Raw genomic sequence first — 23,324 nt, 5'->3', positions numbered from 1 at the left:
CCACTCCCATGTTCAGCTATTTTGGACTTAAGTAGATTTAATGGAGTGGGTGAGAGGGATATATGAAGTGGGTATCCAGTGTTCTCATATATGGCCAGGCAGGGAGGACCCTTCAAGCATGAAGGAGGCATAAAATAAAGGCACATCTAGTTTGTTTATGTGTCTGTATTTCAATGTGAAAGTTTGATATTTAAACAGAAATTGGCTTTATAGACATGACAACCAAGTGACCACTGGCTAGACCCTGCTACTCACAACTATATTTCAGACAATACAGTAAATGATTCTGCCATCTGACAAAGAGCACGGGAATAATCTCTCCATTAGAGCAAGTAACGTCACAGCCATTGGCTGCAGAAGGCCACAGACAGAATGCCCTGACAGTATCGAGGGTCATTAGAAGCCTCCCAGCCTTGTCCTATCATGGAGAGAAAAATCACATTTGGGTGGTGCTTTGCTGTTTAAAACATGTTTCTTGCTTGTAACTGTATAACATTTGACTTTCACACCTCTGTGATTTGATGAGTATCCCCATATTACAGTGGAGGAAATTGAGGCTCACAGAAGTCAAGGACTTTGTCCAAGTTAACCACCTTAATTGAGGACGGAGAACTTTGGACAACCAGGCACAATCATGGAAGTAAGATTAGAGAAAGCAGTCCCTAAGAATTTAAACACATAAGATGGGCCCTTAATGGATTCCCAGAAGAAAATTTAAGTTACATCACTATTTTAACAAATCAAGGCCCAGAGAAAGCTTCTGGAAAAATTTGAGAGGGAAAGAAAGAGTATAAAAGGCTGAATTAGCAATAAACTTGGTATGACCTTGTGGTAATCTCTCTGGCTATATCACAAAGTCAGGTGGACTGGTAATTGTTTTCATTTTGCCTTTATTAGGTCCCAGAATATTGAGAAATTAGGTGTTTTTATTCCAGAGATATTGCTGTTTGCTGGTTCTCAGGCAAATTCATTTTTTCTTCTTATAAAATAAATGCTGCTTGCTGAAAAATTATGTTTTCAAAGCATTTACATAAAATATTTCCCTTATGAAGTAGTATTTAATTTTTACCCCATAAAAAATATGTGAAGATCTTGATTGCAACACATATGAAGCACTTTAAAATCCTGGGTTGGAAAGCCCCGAAGCACAAATTATCCTGTCTTCTCTACAAAATACTCCAATGACAGCATAGTTTCAGATGTACTGTTTAGAGGCCATTAGAATGTCTAAATGAGTTCAATGAGAAGTTTAAGCAAGAATCAGGAATCAAAACCTTAAGTATTTTGATTTTGAATGAATATTCAAGAATCTCTTCTCCAAGAGATATAAAACTGTCAGAGTGAATTCCCTTTCAATATTTTGGGACAACCAATGAATGGTTAATCTAAAAGACACATGCTGGAATTATTAGGCATTTTGATGAATATCATTATAGTAATTTTCTCTTTCTTTCTTTTTTTCTCTTTCTTTCTCTCTTTTTCTCTCTCTTTCTCTCTTTCTTTCTAAGAAGTATAGAGGCCCTTGGGCACCTGGGTGGCTCAGTCAGTTGAGCGTCCGACTTCCGCTCAGGTCATGATCTCACGGTTCATGAGTTTGAGTCCCGTGTCAGTCCCGTGTCTGACAGCTCAGAGCCTGGAGACTGCTTTGGATTTTGTGTCTCCCTCTCTCTCTGCCCCTCCCCTGCTCATGCTCTGTCTCTGTCTCTCTCTCTCTCAGAAATAAATAAATATTAAAAAAATTTTTTTAAGTATAGAGGCCCTGATCTGGTAGAAGTAAGAAATATTCTTAACATCTTAAAAGTTAAGCAACCTCTGAAAATTCAATGCCTTAGAAATTTGTAAAGACCTAGCTTCTTGAATTAATTAGACTTTCCCAGGGATAATTTCTCAGATTTGTATATCTTGGACAATGTGTTTGCTGAGCAAAATTAGGCAAATATAATCCCTATAATGAGTATTAAGCTGGGCTACAAGATAATGGAAGATTTGCCATGTAAGTCAGCAAAGCTGAGAAGGCAGGTAAAAAACTGTCTAGACATCCTGACAGGAAATGTTCAGGAGTCTCGGTGAGGGAAGCATGGTAGACTGAGCAGCAACAATGGTCTCTCAAGCGGCTTCTGATCCAACTATTCCTATTTTCTTCAAGTCTAGAAAGACAGGTTGTGGCATCAGAGCCAGTTTAATACCTCCAAGTCAAGCATGACACTTACTATTTTTTAGTGTTTTGTTTCATGGAACTGGTCTTCTGTATGAGGAGTGTTAATGTTTTAGCCTTGAAGGCACTTATTCATACTGCGATAGAACTAAAAACCACACATTAAAAATCAGTTATGCATGTGCAAAGATGGGGGCAATGTCAGCTTTCTATTGCCTTACTAATTATTATTTTGATTTTTAAATTTTGGACCTCAAAATCTAGATCTTGGTCAAAGTTGCCAAGTTTCATAATTTAGAAGTTAATTACTGTGAATATAATATAAGTTAATATAAAACAATGTAATAGAACATAAAAGAAACAGACAAGGATGGATGAATGGATAGATAGGTGGATGACATATTAAGAAAGATACCCAGCATGCTAGTACTGTGTGAACATTTCATGACAAAAACTAATACCAAGAAAAAATGGGCTGGCATTAGATTTTGACATGATCTTAAAACTCTGCCAAAATATGCCAAAGGGTTTCCTGGACTCAAATTTACATAAAAGTCTTATTTTCTTATGGTATTTTCTTATGGTTTCAATTCAAACATATGCATGAGGCAAATGTCCCATCTTGGACTTGCTATGGAGGTGGGTTATTGCTCAAGAGTCAAGGGAAAAGTAGCAATCAACTGAGGCAAATGAAAATGAGCTGGAATAAGACCATGTTCCATGACAGCATTATGCTTTGCAAGCCCAAGCGCAGAGTTTCAAGTTTCACACAGTTCAAAGGGACATGATCTTAAATACTTAGGAGTTAAGGTTCATTCTGAAACAAAGCAGCCAGAACATGACTGGCTACTTTTATAGTCCTGTTTTGTCCCAATAAGGGCCATTTTCCCTATCTATATAGGAATAACAAACTAAATCCTAAACTTTGACCCCTTTCTTTAATATAAAATATGTTTCTATAGTACCCAGGCAGAGATGATTAAAAAGTCATTTGTCACAGACCATCAGAGACTTGCTAAATGTATTTATCTTTGCACAGGTCTTTCAGACTCTAATTCATACTTTCCAATGATACACCCTTTCACCAACTGGGAGTTGGCCTGCCCTAGGCAGAAGGCAGAAGTGTTTTCCCAATTAAGCTTTACCAGGCCTGGGTTTTAGAGGTCTTGAGATATGTTGTGGGAATCTTCCCAATCCAAATCAGCATTAATCACCCCTATGAAATATAATATTTTTCAGGGAACACTGACCCTCATTGTCAAAGGACTCATTCCTAAATTGGAGAGAGGGAAGAGGGAGAGGAAATGGAATCTACTTTAATTCTCTTACATTCTCCCGGAATACCTGGTGTCTCAGACGATCTCCAGAGAGCCCTCGATGTCCTTCTCCGCAACCATAGGCACATCCCAAAGACTTCACTATTTTGATGAGCATGGTCAGAGCAAGCCTATGGTTGCTTACAGGTGTACTTTCATCCTAGCACCCACAAACAAGAAAAAAAGACATCTGTTCACCTACTCACTAAGCCCTTTTGGTACTGAGATTCCATTTTGTGATTAAACCAAATTTTATATGTTTTATGGTCAGCATGTGCAACTTGAAAGACAGAATTGTCAAGAGCTCCCCAAGCAAGTTAATCTTTGTAAAATTCAGAATATGATTTAAGAGAAAGGAAAATGTCTGTGCATTTTGATCACCCTCTAGTGCTAAAGGATATGAATGTAGACCTCTTGATTAGAAAACATGCTTTCTGTATCCTTGGCAGACTATCAGAACCACCTAGAGAGAGACAAAGGGGACTATCAGTGATAAAGACAAAAAGATTTTCCCAGAAGCTACCCTCTTCAGCAGGCTTCTGATAGTACCACCAGGCAAGGATTCTTGTTAAATTTCTGGAACTGATCAAAGTCTGGAGATTTGAGATCACATGGCAACTTCTGGCATTTTTAAGGGATTTTCTAAAATAATATGTTTACTATATTGTAATACTCATGCCTAAGCAAAGTGAGAATACAAAATTTGTCAACATTCAGCTTGTTTCTTCCTTCAAAGGTAAATAGGAAGCCCTCCTGAGGTGAATAATAACTGTCATCATCCTCTCTTTTGCCCATTTAATTCCTGTTGTTAGTGGAGCACATAGCTTCTAGAAAAAATGGACTTCTGTGAATTATTTCCAAAGACCCCTAAGGTTTCTAATAGTTGTCCTTTCTATTTCATCAATTTACTGTGCAGAACAAAGGAAATAATGGATAATGGATAAGCATTGCTCTGTAAATTATGAAGGGCTTTTCTGATTGTGGATCAGACTGGTATGTAAACGCTGGGGTCACACGTTGAAAGTACTCAAATGTGGGTAGGATGTGAAAGAGGTGGAGTTATCTGGACATCATATTCCATAATTTGGGTAGGGTAGACTCTCCTTCCCTAAAGTTATGCAGTTGGTCTTCTTTTTCAATCTACAGGCTCAGGTAGTGGATGTGGTACTGAGATGCCCTCTGCAGGAATGAATATTTATTCTCTGAGCCTGTTAATGGCTGACAGCTCTCCACTGAGCTCTTCTCCAGACATTGCTCTTAGCTAAAGAGAGTTGCCTCACTTAAGCTCTTCCTGGTAGCAGCCTGCTTCTAATGGCTGGTCAAAGGCATAATGAAGGTGGGTGGGTGGATGGGGGTGTATAAAGGTGGGCTCCCTTACTCCATCTGGAGATTACTTTGGAGAGCCGTCCTTGCTTAGAGTTTCCTGTGTGATGGGCTGAGTTCTCTGTTACAACTATATTACAGTTCAGCTTTTCCCTCTACCTCATCCTGCTTATTTCACACTTCATAGATGTTGATCCTGCGAAGACATCCCATGAAACTTCCCGTACACACATCTCTATATCTTAGTGTGTTTCCTGGGAATTCTATAGATCAGGTGGTTGCAAATGGAAGACTTGGACTTATCAGTAAACATTTATTTACAAAATATATATATTATACATATTATACATACATATATTATACATATGTGTGTATATATCTATATCTATATCTATATCTATCTATCTATCTATCTATCTATCTATCTATATATATATATATATATATATAGATGACATTCAGAAATGTTTTAGTTTCACTTCAAATCTTAGCTCCATAACCTTGGGACAGCTACTTAACCACTCTGAGCCCTACAAAATGGGAATCATAATAATACCTATATCATACAGCTGTGAGGCTAACATGAGTCAAAATATGTAAGACACACAATAATAGCACAAAAATGTTTATCATTTGTAGGTGTGGGATACTGCTTTCCTCTGAGACAACTTTGTGCAAATTAGAAAAGGCATTCCTCTGGGCAAGTGAATCAGAAAAAGATGAGCCCTTTTAGTAGATAGAGCCCTTGAGTGAAGAGCTCAGTGAGCAGAGCTTACACTGGATTTCAGTCCCTCTTGGCCTCAGAAAAGTTCACCCTGGGTAGGGCCTGATTTGGAAGATTGGTTTACATACATTTTTAGATTACTATATGTTCCTTAAAAAAAATCTCTAGCTCCAAAAGCTCTTTTTAAGTATCTATTCAGGTTTGATTTTCTTTGGACCTTCAGATGTCCTTAGGATTTAGATTCCTCTTATAGCAGACATTCAGAAAGATGTTTCAAGCTATAGGCAGAAATCAGGACAGATACATTTCAGGCTCTCAGTATTAGTAGCAAATATAGAAATAGAAATTAGATCTTCCTTTCTGAATTAATCAATTCCCCATGTTTCTGGTATTACTAGAGTACAAGACTAGATAAATTCTGATTTCACCAAAAATAACAGGGATTTGGGGAAGAACAGACCTCTGTGAATCACAAATATATGCACTTGACCTATAATTAAGTTTTATTTTATAAATTCTTTCTACTATAAAGAATATTATTTTGCATAACCACAAAACATTGATATTTTGGTGGCTGTTTGAGCCCACATAATCTAACTTCAAAAAATCCCATCTAATCAAGAGTGATAACTTAAGTCAAAATAATATTTATATTATTTAGTATCTAGTATAATAACTAGATTTAAATTGGCAAGAGAATTTCAGGTCTATAATAAGAAATCAGATGAAGATACTAATTGGATATAATTTTAGAAGTAAAAACAAAAATATAATACTAATAATGAAATTCAGAAATTCTTAGGATACATAACAAAGCCTTCTTCAATTTAGTTGGACTATCTAAGCTTTACTAATAAAAGTCTATTAAAATTTCACAACTCCCTTTTATTGTTTTCTATTTTCCCTTGAATATTGTAATGAACATAACACCACCTGTTATCTCTTTGAGTACCAGCTTAGATTGATAGGTAAAACATAGAAGTTTAGTAAAAGTAAGATATGAGGATCTTTTTGGATTGTCCTCAGTGATGTATGAGTAGGTAAGAAACTGAGAACCTTAAGTACTGGAAGATGCTATTAGAATTGGAAAACACATATTTATGATTAGGGTAGAAGAAGAAAATCTTAAAGAAATGATTCAGGAACCCAAATATTGGGAAAGAATATTTGGATCAGAGACCCAGAATATTGGGAATATAGGAGTAGATAATGAGATGCAGAAACACACATGATAAATACACATTAAAAATGTACCAAGTAGGATTAGAAAGAGATGGAGAAGAAACTGTAAAAGAGGAAGGAGCATGGCAACACCTTTTCAGACGTAAAAACCTGACACACTGTAAGAAAAAAAACGGACAATTCATAGTTTAGATAATGTGTAGATGGTAGAACTCCGAACAATGTCATCTTACACCTGTAAACACAACCTGCTATGTACATCGTGACCTGTTAGAAATTCAAATGTCTTGTTGATTTCAATTTGTTAACAGCATTTTCCAACAAAAACCTCATACTGGAATCGGTGTAAGTTATGTGATTTTAAGCTATGGTAATTCTTATTTAAAACCCAAATTAAAGGAGAAAACTAATTCTTGGCATTAAGTGCAGAGATCATAAAGGAGGTGTTGCCAGAGCAAAGGGAATTAAATTCAGGGATAATCAATAATAAGAAAGTTAAAAACATAAGATGTAAAACATGAGAGTACCAAGGCTAGTCTTTCAAACCAACACCAACAAACCAACCAATTAACTGAACAAAATTCTTCCCTTTCTTCCTCAACCATGATGGAAACTGGCTGCCCCAAAAGGTGTTCCTTAGATCAGGAGAAGAAACACCATCATGAGGAAAGATGATACTGCTTGTGTTTCCCCCAAATTCATATGTTGAAACCCTGTCTCCCAATGGGATGGTATTTGATTATGGCCTTCGGGAGGTAATTAGGATTAGATGTGGACATCATGAGAGTGGGGCCCTGGTCTGATAAGTGCCCTTATTTTTTTTTTTATTTAAAAAAAACTTTTGAGAGAGAGAGAGAGAGAGAGCGAGCACTTGAGCAGGGGAGAGGGGCAGAGAGAGAGAGAGAGAGAGAGAGAGAGAATCCCAAGCAGGCTCCATGCTCAGCACAGAGTCTGACATAAGGCTCAATCCTACAACCCTGGAATCATGACCTGAGCTGAAATGAAGTTGCCCACTCAACTGCCTGAACCATCTAGGCACCCCAAGATCAGTGCCCTATAAAAAGAGACAACAGAGGAGTCACTCTTGCTCTCTTTCTGTGGGTGGGGTGTGTGTGTGTGTGTGTGTGTGTGTGTGTGTGTGTGTGTGTAAGAGAGAGAGAATACAGTAAAAAGGGGCTATGTGAGCACATAACAAGACAGCAACCACTTACAATCCAAGAAAAAAAACTTCAGAAACCTTGTTAGCACCTTCATCTTGGAGTTCCTAGCCTCCAGAAGTATGAGAAGTAAACTTCTTTTGTTTAATCTGCCCAATCTGTGATATTTTGCTATGGTAGTCTGAGAAGAAAACATTGCTCAATTAGGTCAGACCCTGGAAAACTAGAAAGAGACAATCGTTGGTGGCAGACTGAGAATTATGGTAATGTAGATACTCTCTTGCAGAAATGACATGACCAGGGAATTAGCTCTAACACTGCTTGAATTGGTCTTTGAATTGACAATACAGTTTTTGAACTGAGAATACAGTTTCATGTAACTGTTTCTACTAATGCCTGGTGAAAACTCAATGAAGTGATTTCTAGTTTTAGTGACTTTCTTGTTTTAGTGACTAATTGTGACTGAGTCAACTAATTGCTGGCAAGCAGGCACTGGAAAGAAATTAGGGGCAACATTTCATGAGAACACAGAAGGTGGTTCATTCATACCTTCTCTTGGTTCTTCTCATTCTTCTCATAAGGTCCACCTCCACCTCCTCCACCTCCTCCTCCATCACCTCCATCACCTCCATCACCTCTTCCGCCTCCACCTCCTCCTTCTTCTCCTCCACCATCTCCAGCTCCACTAACCGAAGGGCCCCCGAATCCACAGGGTGAACTTCCAGATACTCCTTTGAACTGGAAAGTTCCCTCACTTGCTCTTTTTTCCATAGCCTCATTTTCCTTGTTTTCACTCTTCTTTCTGTTCTTTTCTACACAAGGCACCACACCAAGCTGAAGCAAGCATTCTACAATGTTTAGTGCCACATCACAGATACGAGAACTGATGTCATGGTTAAGGACAAGATAAACAGCCTTCAGAACAACCTGGGGGGAAGACAAAGATAAACAGAGGATGATTAATTTACATGAGCTACCTACACCTTGGTACACAGATTTGGTTATTCTGTTTAATCATTTCCTTTAGGCTGTTCTAAGCACTTAAGCATAAATAATTCAGTTAATTCTCAGATGTTCCTATCTACATTGTATTGGGACCTTGTGTACGTGTTTAACGTAAAGTATAAGTCACCCAAAGAATTAAAAATGTCTGTGTGAAAAAAATGTCTGTATTATCTCACATTAAGTATTCCAAAACTTGCCATCATATAGACAGTTAATAGGGGTACTGAAAAACAGTGATTAATGGGGCAGACATTTTTTGTCCAAATGGAAACTTGCTCAACTGATTTTTTACACCAAAGTGCTTTAATCCTCTGCCTTTCACTTTATGTCAATAGTGGATAAAGAACAATAATTTCCATATCTCCATAATAGGGGAACATTTATGTATTCACAATTGTATCATTATTTACACTTCAATTTTAAATGCAAAATATTTGCATGTTTAAATTATGTCCTTTCATTGATTTTAATATTTTAAATTATTTGCTGATCCAGTTCCCTAATGTGAAATAAAACATTTTGTGAAGTATAATTGTAAAATATAACAACCCTTTCATTTGGTAATAACTATAATCAAGACAGGCATTCCTGAGAATGCAAGTTTAAATCTTTTAATGGACTTCTATTCATATTCCCTTGCTATGTGGGAGGTTTGGAATCATGTTGCTTATACAAGAAAAGAAAATAAACTGAGAACTTTTTATAAAGGACTTAGCACGCACACATTTATGTATATTTATATATACATATTCAGGATTCGCTAATTCTTTTGGATTATAAAAATATTCTGAGATCAGATCACACCTAATGTAATTCTTGGAAAAAAAAGGGGAAAGATACATCTACGATGGTTGACATATTTGTGAAATTTTGTATATGGGTAGCTTTTTCATTTTAAGATTCAACATTTCTAAGAATCTATATACCCATTTTACCCAGCCTTATAAAAACTGGATCAAAGAGCCATTATCTTCCAAGCTTTGGTAAGAAAAATTCTTTCTTCTTACAGAAAGATCAAGCATGCCATTCTTGTGGACAAAGTTATTGGTCCCATCGATATGTTCCGTGTCCTCTAAGTAGCTGTAGTTTATGCAGGAGTCTGTGAGGCTTCGAGGCAGGTTTGCACATGCCAAGGGTTCATGTGGCATCTCTGGGATAGGCACCTGGTTGCAGAGCTTCCTCATATGCTCACTGAAAAAGTCTGCATAGCCTACGTTGAATGATGCCAATGTGGTATTGAAGGTTGCAACTGTAATAGTGGAGATCTGGGATTGCACTAATAGAAAGAAAGCAATGTCTTAGTTTTCCCCATATTAACTTGCCACACTATCATGTCAGACAGTTTTATTATCATGACAACAATCACAGCTGAAGCTTTTGTAGATATTTGACTTATAGTCTCAAAGCTATTCTCAATTCTCATGGAATTGCCTCAAGTGTTAAGGCCATGTAATATCCGAATGAAGGTTATAGAAAATATGACTTCCAACTGGCTTCCTTAAGACTCAGGCTAGAATTTAACTTTTGTTTAACAGGTGGATTTTGCCCACTATTAAATGGCAGATCCTACTGATAAAGTTAAACTAGTTTAGTTGAAGTATTTCTCCCCAAGTTTGTGGCTGGTAAAATATTTGGTTTTATCTAGCATATTTAAGCAACAAATAAGAAGGATTCTTTTTTTTTTGCTTAAAAGTAATAGAACATAAATTTGTGGTGGTAACTAACTGGTATCATCAAATACTTGAAATATACTCCTGGGAAAAGAGAGCTCAAATTATGCTCATAGGTTAAGAGTACAGATTAAGAACCCATTTTAGATTCCACCCAGACACACATGTTTTCTCCACACAAAGCACATAAGGCACTTATTTAAAATCGTAGCTGTCTGAGGAAGGAATCGGTGGCCCTGGAAGGCAGTGACTTTCTTCACATTGAAAGTGGGCAAGTCCTTTAAAGGGACATCATACAGGGTGTCCAAGTAATGCATATAATTGTCTTCCAAGTCTCTTCTAGCCCTGTGGGTCTATGACCTTTTGAAAACAAATATGCATGGCTTGCTTTCCCTCTGAGACGCATGGTGCTTGCAGTATGCCATCGAGTAGCTTTGTTACTAAGGAAATCCTAACAACGGCTCACTAGTAAATTACCAAGCAATGTAATACATGAATGCAAATTTTCAAAAAGTGTAAGGAACCAGATTACAATGAAAATGAAACATGGAGTAAAAACAGGAAACAGGAAAAGGAACCTGAACTCCCGCCTGCAGGTGCGCCTTCCGACCCACCTTCCTTGACAGTGTTTTCTCCATGGCTGTTGGAGTGATCTGGCTGGTCACTCACCAGGGTGTGATGGGAGTGTGAGTGCCTGGCACTCAGGCTCTCCATCTCCGTGGCTGCATCCGAACTGCCCCGCCGGGTAAATTTCCCTGAGATGGACAAGAGCACCACAAGAGGGTTTGAAAATGGAAGATCCTCTGCCAAGATGTTGTTTTACCAAAGGATGGCAGTGAGAGTAAAGGGACATTGGGAAGTGTATGAGGCACAGTCAGATAGTAGGAATGAGACTAGTCCTGGGGATAGTCAGGGTCAAGATGATTCATGAAGCTGCCTGTCATAAGATCAGCCCCAATCTAAGCCAAATGTCAGAAACCATATGTGGAGTTCCAGCTAGCTTCTGGCTCCTGATTTTGAGCTGGCTTTCTGAATATGTCATTCAGAAAGAAAAAAGAATCTTTTTCTTTTCTTTACATTTCCCTTTTCTAATATCCAAATTAAAGTCTGCCTTTGGATTCACAATGAAGTTAATGCACAAGACCCTTTAAGGCCATATTTCCACATCTAGAGTATGTAAGAAATAGGGCCATTACCTAATTATACAGGGTTTTTCCATATTTAATTAAATTACCTGCATTCCTTTGGTACTAGGAAGCTAGCATCTGGGCCCACATTTCTTGACTAAACTGTTCAAGAAAGATGCAGATTTGCCCGGGAGCCCTAGATCCAGATTTCTAAACAGGTCACTCAAGCTCTGCCCTACTTTGGAAAGTCCTTGTGGTCACCTAAAATGGTGGTTTGCCAGCCTCCTTTTTCAATGCCTCGCCTGTCTTCTCCAAGCCCAGGGAAACTTCCGAAGGAGAATGTGCTTCGGGTGGGGAACACATCCAAGTGGTCTTCATGAAGCAGGAATGGCACTCCCATTCTTCGAGGCCTCCTCTTTCCTGTGTGGTGGAATGGGATGGAGCCTTTCCTCTCTCGGTCTTCTTTGCGGCTCTTGAACTATGAGGATGAGAGGTTAAGGGTTAGGCACAGGGCAAAGGAAAAGTGATAGTTTGCTTCCCAAAGGGCTCTACAATCTACAGTAAATTACAGGAATGTTCCAGGAAGAAGAGACTCAGAAAGTCACTGAGTATCATCTGATAGAGATGGGTGACATTTCCACAATGCATTGAAAGAGTGAAGGAAACAAAGCAAAAGCAAAAGCAAAAGCAAAAAGACAACATATCTTTCTGCTTGGTTGGCTTGTACCTGGACCAGCAGCATCAGGATCAACTGGGAAACTGTTATAAGTACAAATTCTCAGGTTCATAGTACATCAGAAACATAGAAGATAAGACCTAGTGATGTGGGTTTTGATAAGCCTTGTAGGTAATTATGATACATGCTAAAATTTGAGGACCACTGACATAGAGTATAGGATCCCTAAGTCACCACTTAGATCAGCCAGTATTTTCTGTTCCATTTTTCAGGATTGAGATCAACGGTTCTGGCCAGACAACTTCAAATGTGTGCCACTGTTCATAAGGAGAGTTAAAAAAGACACACAGCATGAATTGGTATAAACCCATTATTCCTACCAAACAACTTTAAAACCCAGTATAAATAAGAGCTCAGAATTCTTGGGAAGCATTTAAAATATACCAATGTCTGGGCCTAACCTTCAGCAATTATGACCTAATTGGCTTGAGTTCAGGCCTGGGCACATGAATTTTTAATGGCTCCCCAGAGATTCTTATGTGCAGTCAGTACTGAAAACTTATTCCCCTGATGATCAATGTTTTTAGAAAAACTATAGCCATTGCCTATTATTGTATTAACAATGAAGTAGACATGACTGCTTGCTTAGCAACACTCTGAGCTTATAGATAAGTTAATAATAAATGTTCTGTCTTCCATGAACACAATTGAACTGATTATTTTGAAAATTGGAAAATAAAGCTACTGCACATACATTATTCTATACATATTATTTTCTATCTCATTAGCTCCATATACTTACAAAAAGAGAGGTGGAAGGATGGATTCATAAGAGCATGAACTATTTAGCTTGAACACCTAGTTTTGAGTTTGGACTCAAGCTTTCATGGACTACCAAAATTTCTAAGGCTCGGTTCCTTCCTTTCTTTTTTGAGAATAGTCAACATTTATTGAATACTTACAAAGTGCCAGGCACAGTAAGGACCTTAATGTGAATTATCTTACTTAATCCTCATAACCTTTTGAGGTAAGTATATTATATACCCAAATTTCAAATGAAGAAACTGATACACAGTATCACACAGGTTGACAGTGGCAGAGTGAGAATTTGAACTCACTAGTGAGAATTAGCTAACTCCCAAGTGCACACTCGTCCTTTAATTTCTCATCTTTAGAATTCTAGTGGATGGTTAAAAAATGCTTATTGAATGGAAACCTATGCTATGACTTATAACAAGTTGTGAAGGTAGAAAATCTAGTGATCTGCTGTAAGGATTTGCTACTTTATTAAGAGTTTGGTTTGTTTGTTGTCTTTAAAATGGAGATGACTTCAAGAATAAATGTTCCAGGATGATTAAATCACTCTAAGAACTTCAGTAAGACTCAGTTTCTTAGGTGAAAAATGTGATAAATGAGGATCTCATTGGATTAAGTGAGAACCAGTTATATAAAATGCTTGATGAAATGAGATGAATCATAGAAACCTAAGTTGCCATCATGGCTACCACGACTACCTCCACCACCACACTACTAAAAGCCCTCTATACATGTCATCAGGATTAAGCTTGGTAGCATTTAGAATGGCAAACATTCCCAAACACAGAGGGACTTACACAAGGTCATGCTGTAAGCCATGTTATAACTGGGGGCTGACCTCTCTTCTCAAGGTTCCATTCCCAGCGCACCTTATTCTGCAGCATGATCAGAAGTACCTCATGTCATGCTGATTTATATTTCAATCACCAAAATATCAAAGGGCATAAGTGATTTGACTCACCTTCTTAAAAATGTTCATGCCAAGGTCTGAAGAAAGATCTGGAACTGCAGATCTACGTAAATTAGTCAACGAAACCTTAGAAAATGCCTCAGGGCTAAGAGATTTTTCCTCTTCATTACACTTCATGGTGAGATCCTTAACGGGAAATAAAGGTAGACTTCATGATCAGGGTTTAGGGCTTTAAACCCAAAGACTTTTCTTATTGACAAGAAAATTGACATTTTCTATGTCCTATTTTTATGAGGGGTAAGCCTTCTGTTTTGATATCTATGAAGTATTTAACTTGTGCGTCCAGACTTTTAGAATCCATATCCTGCTACTGAGGAGAAACATCATATATTTTGTAACTTCTGTTTGGAGTTTTCAACAGTGAGACATGAGGATCCAGATTCAGGAAAGCTAAGAAAATAGGGAGGAGACAGGTATCTCATTTTTATTTATTAAAAAAAGTTTTTCTGTTTAATGATTCACCAAAGGAGATTTTTACTTTGAGCAGAGTCATCTACTACTAAAATGGAGTATCCCCCCTTTATACTCTTAGATTGTTCATGTTTATTTTCAGAATATGTAGACTTTTTCAGACATAGCCAATTCATATTTAATTAAACCAAACAACTGGAACACACTGCAAATTACACCTTTTTTCTCTACATATTCAACATACATGGTATCAATGAGAAAGAGGGAAAGAAAAAGTGTTCAAGTTGCTATTAACACATTTATTTACCAAAGAGTGATTTTCAGGGGGATGTCATCAAATCAGCATACAGTTTATTTTTTTCAAACATCTATAATGAAGAGCAAGACTATATATCAAAAAGCAATATTTCTAATTATGATATTGAGGTGCTGAAAAATTCTGATCTATGCAAAAAGTTAAACCATGTTCCACATAACGTGAATGTCATATTTCATGATACCAGTAATTAACAGTTATATGTGAGAGCTATCTATTAACTAGTACTTCAGGAAGCTGGAAGGCCCAATTTCCCATTATTCTGGATCATCAGAGTCTTAACTCTAGATTAGTGTGTACAAGAGGCATTTAGATACCATTTTTTTTTTTGAACAGTAAATTCGATACTAAAAAGAAGCAAAAGGGTCTAGTAAAAGATAGAAGGGAAAGGGCAATTTCATTAGAGTAAGCCACCAACAAAATAGTGAGCACTGGAATAAATAAGAGATGGATGAATGGAAGAAAAAGAGAATCTGTTATGGCCAAAATTGGTGATTCAAAAGACAATGGACTGAGTTTCTCTTACTTGGGTTTTGTGGGTGTTCACTAGTGAGGGAGCTGCTGCTACCATCGAGCTGCTCCTGGGTCTGGGCAGGAGAGGAATATCTGGTTCTGGGGGCTTTTCTGGCTTCTCTTCCAACATGTGCCGCAGCCTTTGTAGATAGTACATCAGAGACCACTGAGTACCTTCCTCAGACCAATGAGGCTGGAGTAGGCAGCGAAGAACAGCAACGTCAAAGTAAGTGGCATAGCGGGACCTTTGGCATGGAGGTATCACGAGAGAGGCTCTGTTTCCAAGGACAGAAAGAAGACGATTATATTGGAAGCCAAACATTCCAAGGGGTGACACAACATGGCTTATAGGTCTTCTTTTCTCATTTGTTTCCTTATTTATTCACTTAACTTTTGTCTGGTTTGCTCTAATATCCTCCCAACTAGTCTTACTAATTTCACTTTTGCTAGATACTTCTGTAAGTAGAGAGGTTAGAAAGAGTTTTGAAAGATAGGTTGGACTTAGCTAGGCAAAGTTGAGGATGAGGCAGGAGGGTAGATCAGCATTTCAGTCAGGGGGGACAATGCCTACAAAAGTATGGAGCTAAAAAAAATCATGAGTTTTGGGTAGGTGGAGGAGAATAAGTAATTGGTATAGTTGGTGAGTTATTTGGGTGATGGGCAATGAGGAGAGTCTATAGAAAGAGATGAGATTCAGACTGAGGATTATACTATGCTACCAGGTTTTTTTTTTCCTTATAGAAATGGGAATATTTGTGTACTTTATTGGGCTATTTTAATATCAATTGTGATAATAGTATGTAAAAAAAAAAACAAGAAAACTGCAAAGTACTAAACAAGCAAAAGTTACATTATGAAGAAAATTTTCAAAATTTTCAAAATTTTGAAATCATTTTGAAAGTTATAAAGCTATATGTTCATATAAATAGCAAAACTAATTTTAAAAAATCTCAAGGTTCTGAAATTCTGTTATTCAATTTAAACACATGCGATAGTCATGATTTAGTGTTCAATTTAATTACGCTATAAGGTAAGTTTATTTAATTACTCAGTAGAATACATCATCTTAGGTATCTTAGGGGATGTGAAGATAAGTAAGTTTAACTTCTTAGTCTTGAGGAACAGATGGTCCAGTGAATGGCAGACAATAAATGATACATTATAAACTTAGAAATTCTGGAATCCAAAATGGAACCTTAAAACTAAAATGTAAACTTAACCCCCAAGCACAGTTTCTTCCTGAGTTAGGTGATGCAAAAGGGAAATTTTTGTACCCTGCTACAAACTAGCACGGGTGTGTAGTGTAGCACTACTCACAAATGAAGAGCTTCAGCAAAAAATGTAGCCACTGAGAAGTGAGGAGAAATTTTCCTAAACTTCCCAGACCTATATTTTTGAACTAAAGGTTATGGCTCATTATTGGTTCAAGAAATTAATGCAAAAGTATATGACTACTCTTGAAATGTTAACTAGAATAAAAACTATTAGAATGCAACAAATGGGGGCGCCTGAGTGGCGCAGTCGGTTAAGCGTCCGACTTCAGCCGGGTCACGATCTCGCGGTCCGTGAGTTCGAGCCCGGCGTCAGGCTCTGGGCTGATGGCTCGGAGCCTGGAGCCTGTTTCCGATTCTGTGTCTCCCTTTCTCTCTGCCCCTCCCCCGTTCATGCTCTGTCTCTCTCTGTCCCAAAAATAAATAAACGTTGGAAAAAAAAAATTAAAAAAAAAAAAAAGAATGCAACAAATGGAATAAGGATTTGTATGTTTAGCGAAACTTGTTTCACTTCACACATTGTCATTAGTCTTGACATAAAATGGATTTCTTACCATGAATTGCAGTAAAAAGTTCAAATATACAAACCCAGACAAGGTCTGGTGCCCTGGGGGACAGTTTCATAGTCTTTGCACTTCCCGAAAGGACACATCGCTCTTGGCTATTTTTACTCTCATTAGTAGCATTGTCTGGCCTGTTGAGGGACAACTGCCTACATACACAGTGGTTTTGAATGTCAATGGTGTCTTGTAGTCTAATCTTGAGTATTTTGATTGATAAGTAGCAAACTAAATATGAGTTAAAACTCAACCACAATGAGGTACTACAATACTAACTATTTAACTGAGTTGGCAGTCATATAAAGAGAAGCTTTCTACAATCCGCTAAGTTCCCATATATGTTACGTTAGAGTTCATCCTTTTTCTAGGGAGCTAGAATACTCTTTGAGCATCAACTGCATGTCAGCTTTCAATCCATCGGAAAGCGCCATAGATTCTCCTTCCAACCACTTCTCATCAGCTCCATAGACACCAACATCTTACATTAGGCTTATTGTAATTACTTCCTACTAGTCTCATTGCTTCTTCTCTAGTTCCTCCTCTCCTCTCCTCAAACCCTTCCAATAGGTCTTCAAATCATCCTTAAAATAAAATGCAAATTTCTTATAGTAGTCAACATGCCATGCATAATCTGTCTGTGTGTATGAATCCAACCTCATTATCATGATTGCCCTGCTGTACCAATTATTTATTTGCTGCCTCTTTGCTCCAAATTCATCTTTTTTTCTTGCTCTGTGAAAATGGATCTGGCCCTTTAAATATTTTCCCATTGATTTCTGGTATGACCTTTGGCTTTGCCAGTATGGGAAATGGAAAAGCTGCTGCAGGAAGAAAGAATTTTGCTTTCTAGCCCTGGTGTACTTTCTCAGCACATTCCTGCAATGTGTGTCCAGCTTATCCAGTATCAGTCTCCTGTAATGTTTGTGGGTTGTCTAGTGCTAAGCTCCTGCAGTGGCACATGACTCCTGCAGAATGGGTATTTTTTCTAGCACCAAGCTTCTATAGCACTCATACCTTTTCCTTTGCTCGGCTCCTATAGTGTCCAATAGCCAGTAACACCCAGCGGCCAACAGCAACCACAGCACTTCCCTTTAGAAGTTCTGTAGCAGAATGCCTCTACTGACACACCTTCCCATGAACAGCATTGCCTAGAAACCCAGAAAGTTGGATTTCTGACAAGTTCCAGGGGGCAGATTTCCAACAAGTTCCCCTGGTGCAGTACCATAGTGATTTCTCTGCCATCCAGTAAGGCGTAACTTTGTCCTCCGTAAGAGGGTCAGAATCTCAATCCTGAGGAGAAAAAGGTCTCTGCTTGGTGTTGGCCTGATGCCTAAAGCTGGTGACTGCTCCATTATATATGCTATTCCTATATTCTTTAGAGTTCTCCTTATTTATTAGCCAGTCCCTCACTACTCCAATACTCTAATCCTGATATACTTAATAATTCCCTATATTAAACTTGCCCTGTTCAAATTACTGTTTGGTTTCTCTCTTCTGATTGGACCAATCCTGATACATCTGGTAGCTGTGCTTCAGCCACATTGGCCTTCTTACTACTCTTGAATTCATCAAGCTTGTGCTGGCTTCAGAGTTTTTTTCCATGTGGAAATTTCTACCCTCAATGCCTAGGCTTTACCTGGGCTCGGTTCTAATGTCATACCCTCAGAGAGGTCTTCTTCAACCACTATGTAGAGTGGCCTCCCTATGCCACCATTCACCTCTTTGCCTTGTTCTAATTTGCTTCATAGTATGTAGCATAACTTGAAATTATGCTGTTTACTTCATTAGTGCCTCTCTCCATTTATTTGAATGAATTAATAAATTTTAGAAGTGGGCTCAAGACAGAGACGGAGAAATGAAAGGATTTTGTACATACAAGCAAGACACATTTTGAAAATGGAAAGAAAAAAAAGAAACCCATCCAAAATCACAGCAAATAGGTAAATGCCAAGGGTTGAGGAGAAAATGATGAGGAATAAAACTGACAATATAACTTAGTATGTTCAAATGTAAAGAAAATTTGACCCAACAAGCTGAAAATAAACATCTATTCCAAAATGTAGTGGACAGAAATGTCAATTTAATACCAACTGGTATCAGTAGTAGGTAGGAAATATCTAGCTTTCAATATAAATTTGATCATCATTCTATGTGACTTGAAAAAACGACCACTACCAGGGTAAACTAGGAAAGATTGCACGAGCTCTATCACATTTTAGCCTGAAACATCACCCCCTTACTAAAACCGAATGATAATAAAGGAAATGAGGGCACTTGGAGACCACCACAAACAATACTGTAGAACAGCTGGGTTTTTTTGTTTTTTTAAGCCTTAGTAAACAGAGACAAACTGTTCTTATTAGGATAAATTCTCAATATTTTAAAGATTTGCATCCCTGCCCCTAACAATCTATTAGTTTAATGTAATTCTCTTTTGTGTTCTAAGCCCAATTTCAATGTGTTTGGGGGGGGGTGGGGAGGAGCTTCCACCCCATAAACAATTTTCTGTACACCAACTGGGTCCATTCTCTGTCAACTGAATTCTGACACCTATTTACCTAGAGATAGTATCAGATTCCACAGGTTAAGAATTCAGTCCTGCCTAACTGCTCTCTCTTCCACTTCCAACACCAGTCTCAAGCCCTGGTGTCACCTGTGCTTGTAACCAAATGGCCACAGACTGGAGGATCCTATGACCTGCCCCCTCCCCCTATCTCCCACTCCTGAACTTCAGATTCCAGTTGCAAGTCTAGATTGTTACCTATACCTCTTATTGACAGGTTCTAAATCAGAAGTTCCCATGATCCCCTATTTGGATTCAATTAATTTTCTACAGTGGCTCACAGAACTCAGGAAACCCATTTACTCACTAGATTATCAATTTATTATAAAAGGATACAACTCAGGAACAGCCAGACAGAAGAGATGCTTAGGGCAAGGTATGGGGAAGGGGCATGGACATCCATGTTCTCTCTGGGTGCACTGCACCTCTCTGTGTTCACCAGTCCAGAAACTCTGTGAGCCCTGTCTTTTTTGGGCGTTTTTTGGAAGCTTCATTACATAGACATAATTGACTAAATCATTAGCCATTGGCAACTGATTCAAACTCCTCCCCTTCGTGGAGATCAGGAGCAGAACTGAAAGCTTCAACCCTCTAATCAGATGGTTGGTTCTCGTGGCAACCAGCCCCCGTCTTAGGTGCAGTCCAACTGTCACCTCATTAACAACAAATATTACCTGTGTTGCTCTTATCATTCAGGAAATTCTAAGGGTTTTAGGAGCTCAGTGACAGAAACAGGGACTAAGGCCAAATATGTATTTTTTATATAAGAACTCATAGTGTCATAAATTCTGAACCAAATTCCAAAGGAATTCATCTTTTATAAATCAATAAAGCTGTTCTGAAATTTAACTGGTTGAATGATTACAAAGTTGAGTGTAATCAAGAAAGATTTAAAAGGAAGTATAAAGAGTGTAAGTTGTCAGATACTAATGTATGTTTTACGACAATAATATTTAGCCAAGTAGTGCTGATTTAGGAACGGACAGGAGTTCAGTGGTATAGAATATGGAGTTACAAAAGATTCAAATATTTATAAGAATCTAGTCTATCAGAAAGGTCATGCATTACATTAGTACAAAGCATACATTAGCCAAAAAATAATATTGGCATAATTGACTTACTCAGAAAACGATAACTTAGCATGTCTTAAATTGGCATATTTTATTCACCAAATAAAATCAAGAGAAAATAAGACTTAAATGTAAAACTAGGGGTTCAGGTGGTTAAACATCCAACTTCAGGTCATGATCTCGCGGTTCGTGAGTTCCACGATTCTGTGTCTCCCTCTCTCTCTGTCCCTTCCCTGCTTGCTCTCTGTCTCTTTCTCAAATAATAAACATTTAAAAAATTTTTAAAAAATAAAAATAAAAACACACTTTGAAATAACCCGAGTCAAATAAAAAGTTATTATGAGAATTTTTAATATATTACATGGAATAATGATTCTATACATGAAAACTTGTGAGATATAGCTAATGCAGAATTAGAGGAATATTTAGAGCTTTAAATGCTTCTACCAGGACAAAGGATATAAAAATAATGAGAGAAGCATCTACATTAAAAAATATTTTTAGGGGCGCCTGGGTGGCGCAGTCGGTTAAGCGTCTGACTTCAGCCAGGTCACAATCTCGCGGTCCATGAGTTCGAGCCCCGCGTCAGGCTCTGGGCTGATGGCTCGGAGCCTGGAGCCTGTTTCCGATTCTGTGTCTCCCTCTCTCTCTGCCCCTCCCCCGTTCATGCTCTGTCTCTCTCTGTCCCAAAAATAAATAAATTAAAAAAAAAAGTTGAAAAAAAATATTTTTAAAAGTTTAAACTGATTAAAAAATAATAAAAACCTGAATAGTAGGGAAAAAAAAGAACATAAGATAGAAGCACGTATTAATAAAATATACGACAAAGGTAGATAGGATTAACTAAACCAAATGTTATTTCCTTGACAAAACTAATAAAAATTAAACAAGAAATATAGTAAAAGGTGTGATCAAAATACTATCACTGAAAATGCAGACATACCTAGATATAGTGATGATTTTAGAAAAAGGGAAGACGTTATAAACATTATGATTAAAAATTTGAATACCTAGATAGACACATTTATCCAGCCAAACTGATTTGAGAAGAAATAAAAACCTCAATAGACCCACAACCTTTAAAAGCTGAATTGTGGGAAACAAAATTTATTTTAAAAATTCACCAAGCCCAGAAGGTTTTCAGCCAAATTCCATTAATCATTAGGGAAACAGGTATCTCCACTTTCATACAAAGTGTTCCAAAGACAGTAAAGAAGGAAACATTCTTCTCATGAGGCCAAGATAACCTTGGTACTGGGAAACAAAACAACTACAGCATAGGCAAGGAAAATCATAAGCTGTGCTCATTTATGAGCACTGATGTAAAAAATACATAAAATGTTAACAAACTATACCCAGCATTGTACACATTGGTTTTTTCCTGGGAATTTAAGGATCGTGTATTATCAGAAAATCTAGTAAAGTAATTCACCACCTAAAAAGATTACCGAAGAACACATCCACATGATTTTCTCAATGGATGCAGAAAAACCTATAAAATTTATTATCAGTTTCTTTTTTTTTTTTTTTAATTTTTTTTTCAACATTTTTTTATTTATTTTTGGGACAGAGAGAGACAGAGCATGAACGGGGGAGGGGCAGAGAGAGAGGGAGACACAGAATCGGAAACAGGCTCCAGGCTCCGAGCCATCAGCCCAGAGCCTGACGCGGGGCTCGAACTCACGAACCGCGAGATCGTGACCTGGCTGAAGTCGGACGCTTAACCGACTGCGCCACCCAGGCGCCCCGTACTGTATTATCAGTTTCTTAAAGTCAATAATAAAAATTATAAAAGAACTATAATAATAAAAAGAGCTATACTAATAAGATTTTGTTACTGAATCAGGCAGAATGATACAACAGAATTAAGAGCCTAAAACCATACCCTCACACATGTGCAAATCTGATGTTCAACAGAGAATAAGTTACAAACCTGCAGGAAAAGTATTATTTAAGAAATGGTGAGGGAAAAATTATTTATGTGGAAAAAAACATACCTATATTTCATACCACCATAGTAAAAACAAACAAAAAGGCCAACTTGACATGGACTGAGACACAAAGCAAAACAAAAGAAAGAGAAAAAAATATTTATGACCTAAGGTATGAAAGGATCTCTAAAGAAGATAACAGCCCAAGCTACTTTAAAAGAATATTGATGTTTGACTATATTCACATTTAAAATTTCTATTAAAAAATAAAGTGAAAGTTTACAAAGTATAAACGATGATTACAACATATTAGTCTAGAAAGAATTACTATTCTCACTGATAAAGAATGCTCATAAATCAGGAAGAAAGACACACAGGTCAAATGTGCAAAGGGTACGAAAGGAAATTTCACCAAAAAGGAAACCTAAAGAGAGACTAAACAGAGAGAGGTACTCCATTAATAATCAAGGAAACAGGCTAAGTGACAATCAGAATCCATCAGATTTGTGAGAATACAGAAGCCTGGAGATGGGAAGTATTGGTGGGGGGTGTGACTAAGAAACACTAT

The 23,324-nt window shown here is 37.6% G+C and overlaps 1 protein-coding gene across 7 annotated transcripts in view; it reads right to left on the bottom strand.

Moving 5' to 3' along the window:
* UNC80 (unc-80 subunit of NALCN channel complex) overlaps positions 1 to 23,324 on the bottom strand; it is a 228,938-nt gene that overhangs the window by 168,828 nt on the left and 36,786 nt on the right. For 3 of the 7 annotated variants that reach the window (XM_086719512.1, XM_086719513.1, XM_086719516.1), the window contains exons 8-14: positions 15,375 to 15,636; positions 14,113 to 14,247; positions 11,921 to 12,137; positions 11,111 to 11,287; positions 9,870 to 10,138; positions 8,407 to 8,784; positions 3,485 to 3,631 (exon numbers count right to left, since the gene is read on the bottom strand). In XM_086719512.1, coding sequence (XP_086575638.1) covers positions 3,485 to 3,631; positions 8,407 to 8,784; positions 9,870 to 10,138; positions 11,111 to 11,287; positions 11,921 to 12,137; positions 14,113 to 14,247; positions 15,375 to 15,636 — 1,585 coding nt within the window. The remainder of the gene's footprint in view (positions 1 to 3,484; positions 3,632 to 8,406; positions 8,785 to 9,869; positions 10,139 to 11,110; positions 11,288 to 11,920; positions 12,138 to 14,112; positions 14,248 to 15,374; positions 15,637 to 23,324) is intronic. The other 4 variants (XM_025933443.2, XM_086719514.1, XM_086719515.1 and 1 more) reach the window with 2 other exon arrangements.

The sequence above is a fragment of the Puma concolor genome, chromosome C1, assembly GCF_028749965.1.
Source record: "Puma concolor isolate L17-30 chromosome C1, mPumCon1.1.hap2, whole genome shotgun sequence".
Taxonomy (NCBI): Eukaryota; Metazoa; Chordata; class Mammalia; order Carnivora; family Felidae; genus Puma; species Puma concolor.
The sequence above is the reverse complement of the archived record's forward strand: the minus strand, read 5'-3'. Positions and strand labels throughout refer to the sequence as shown.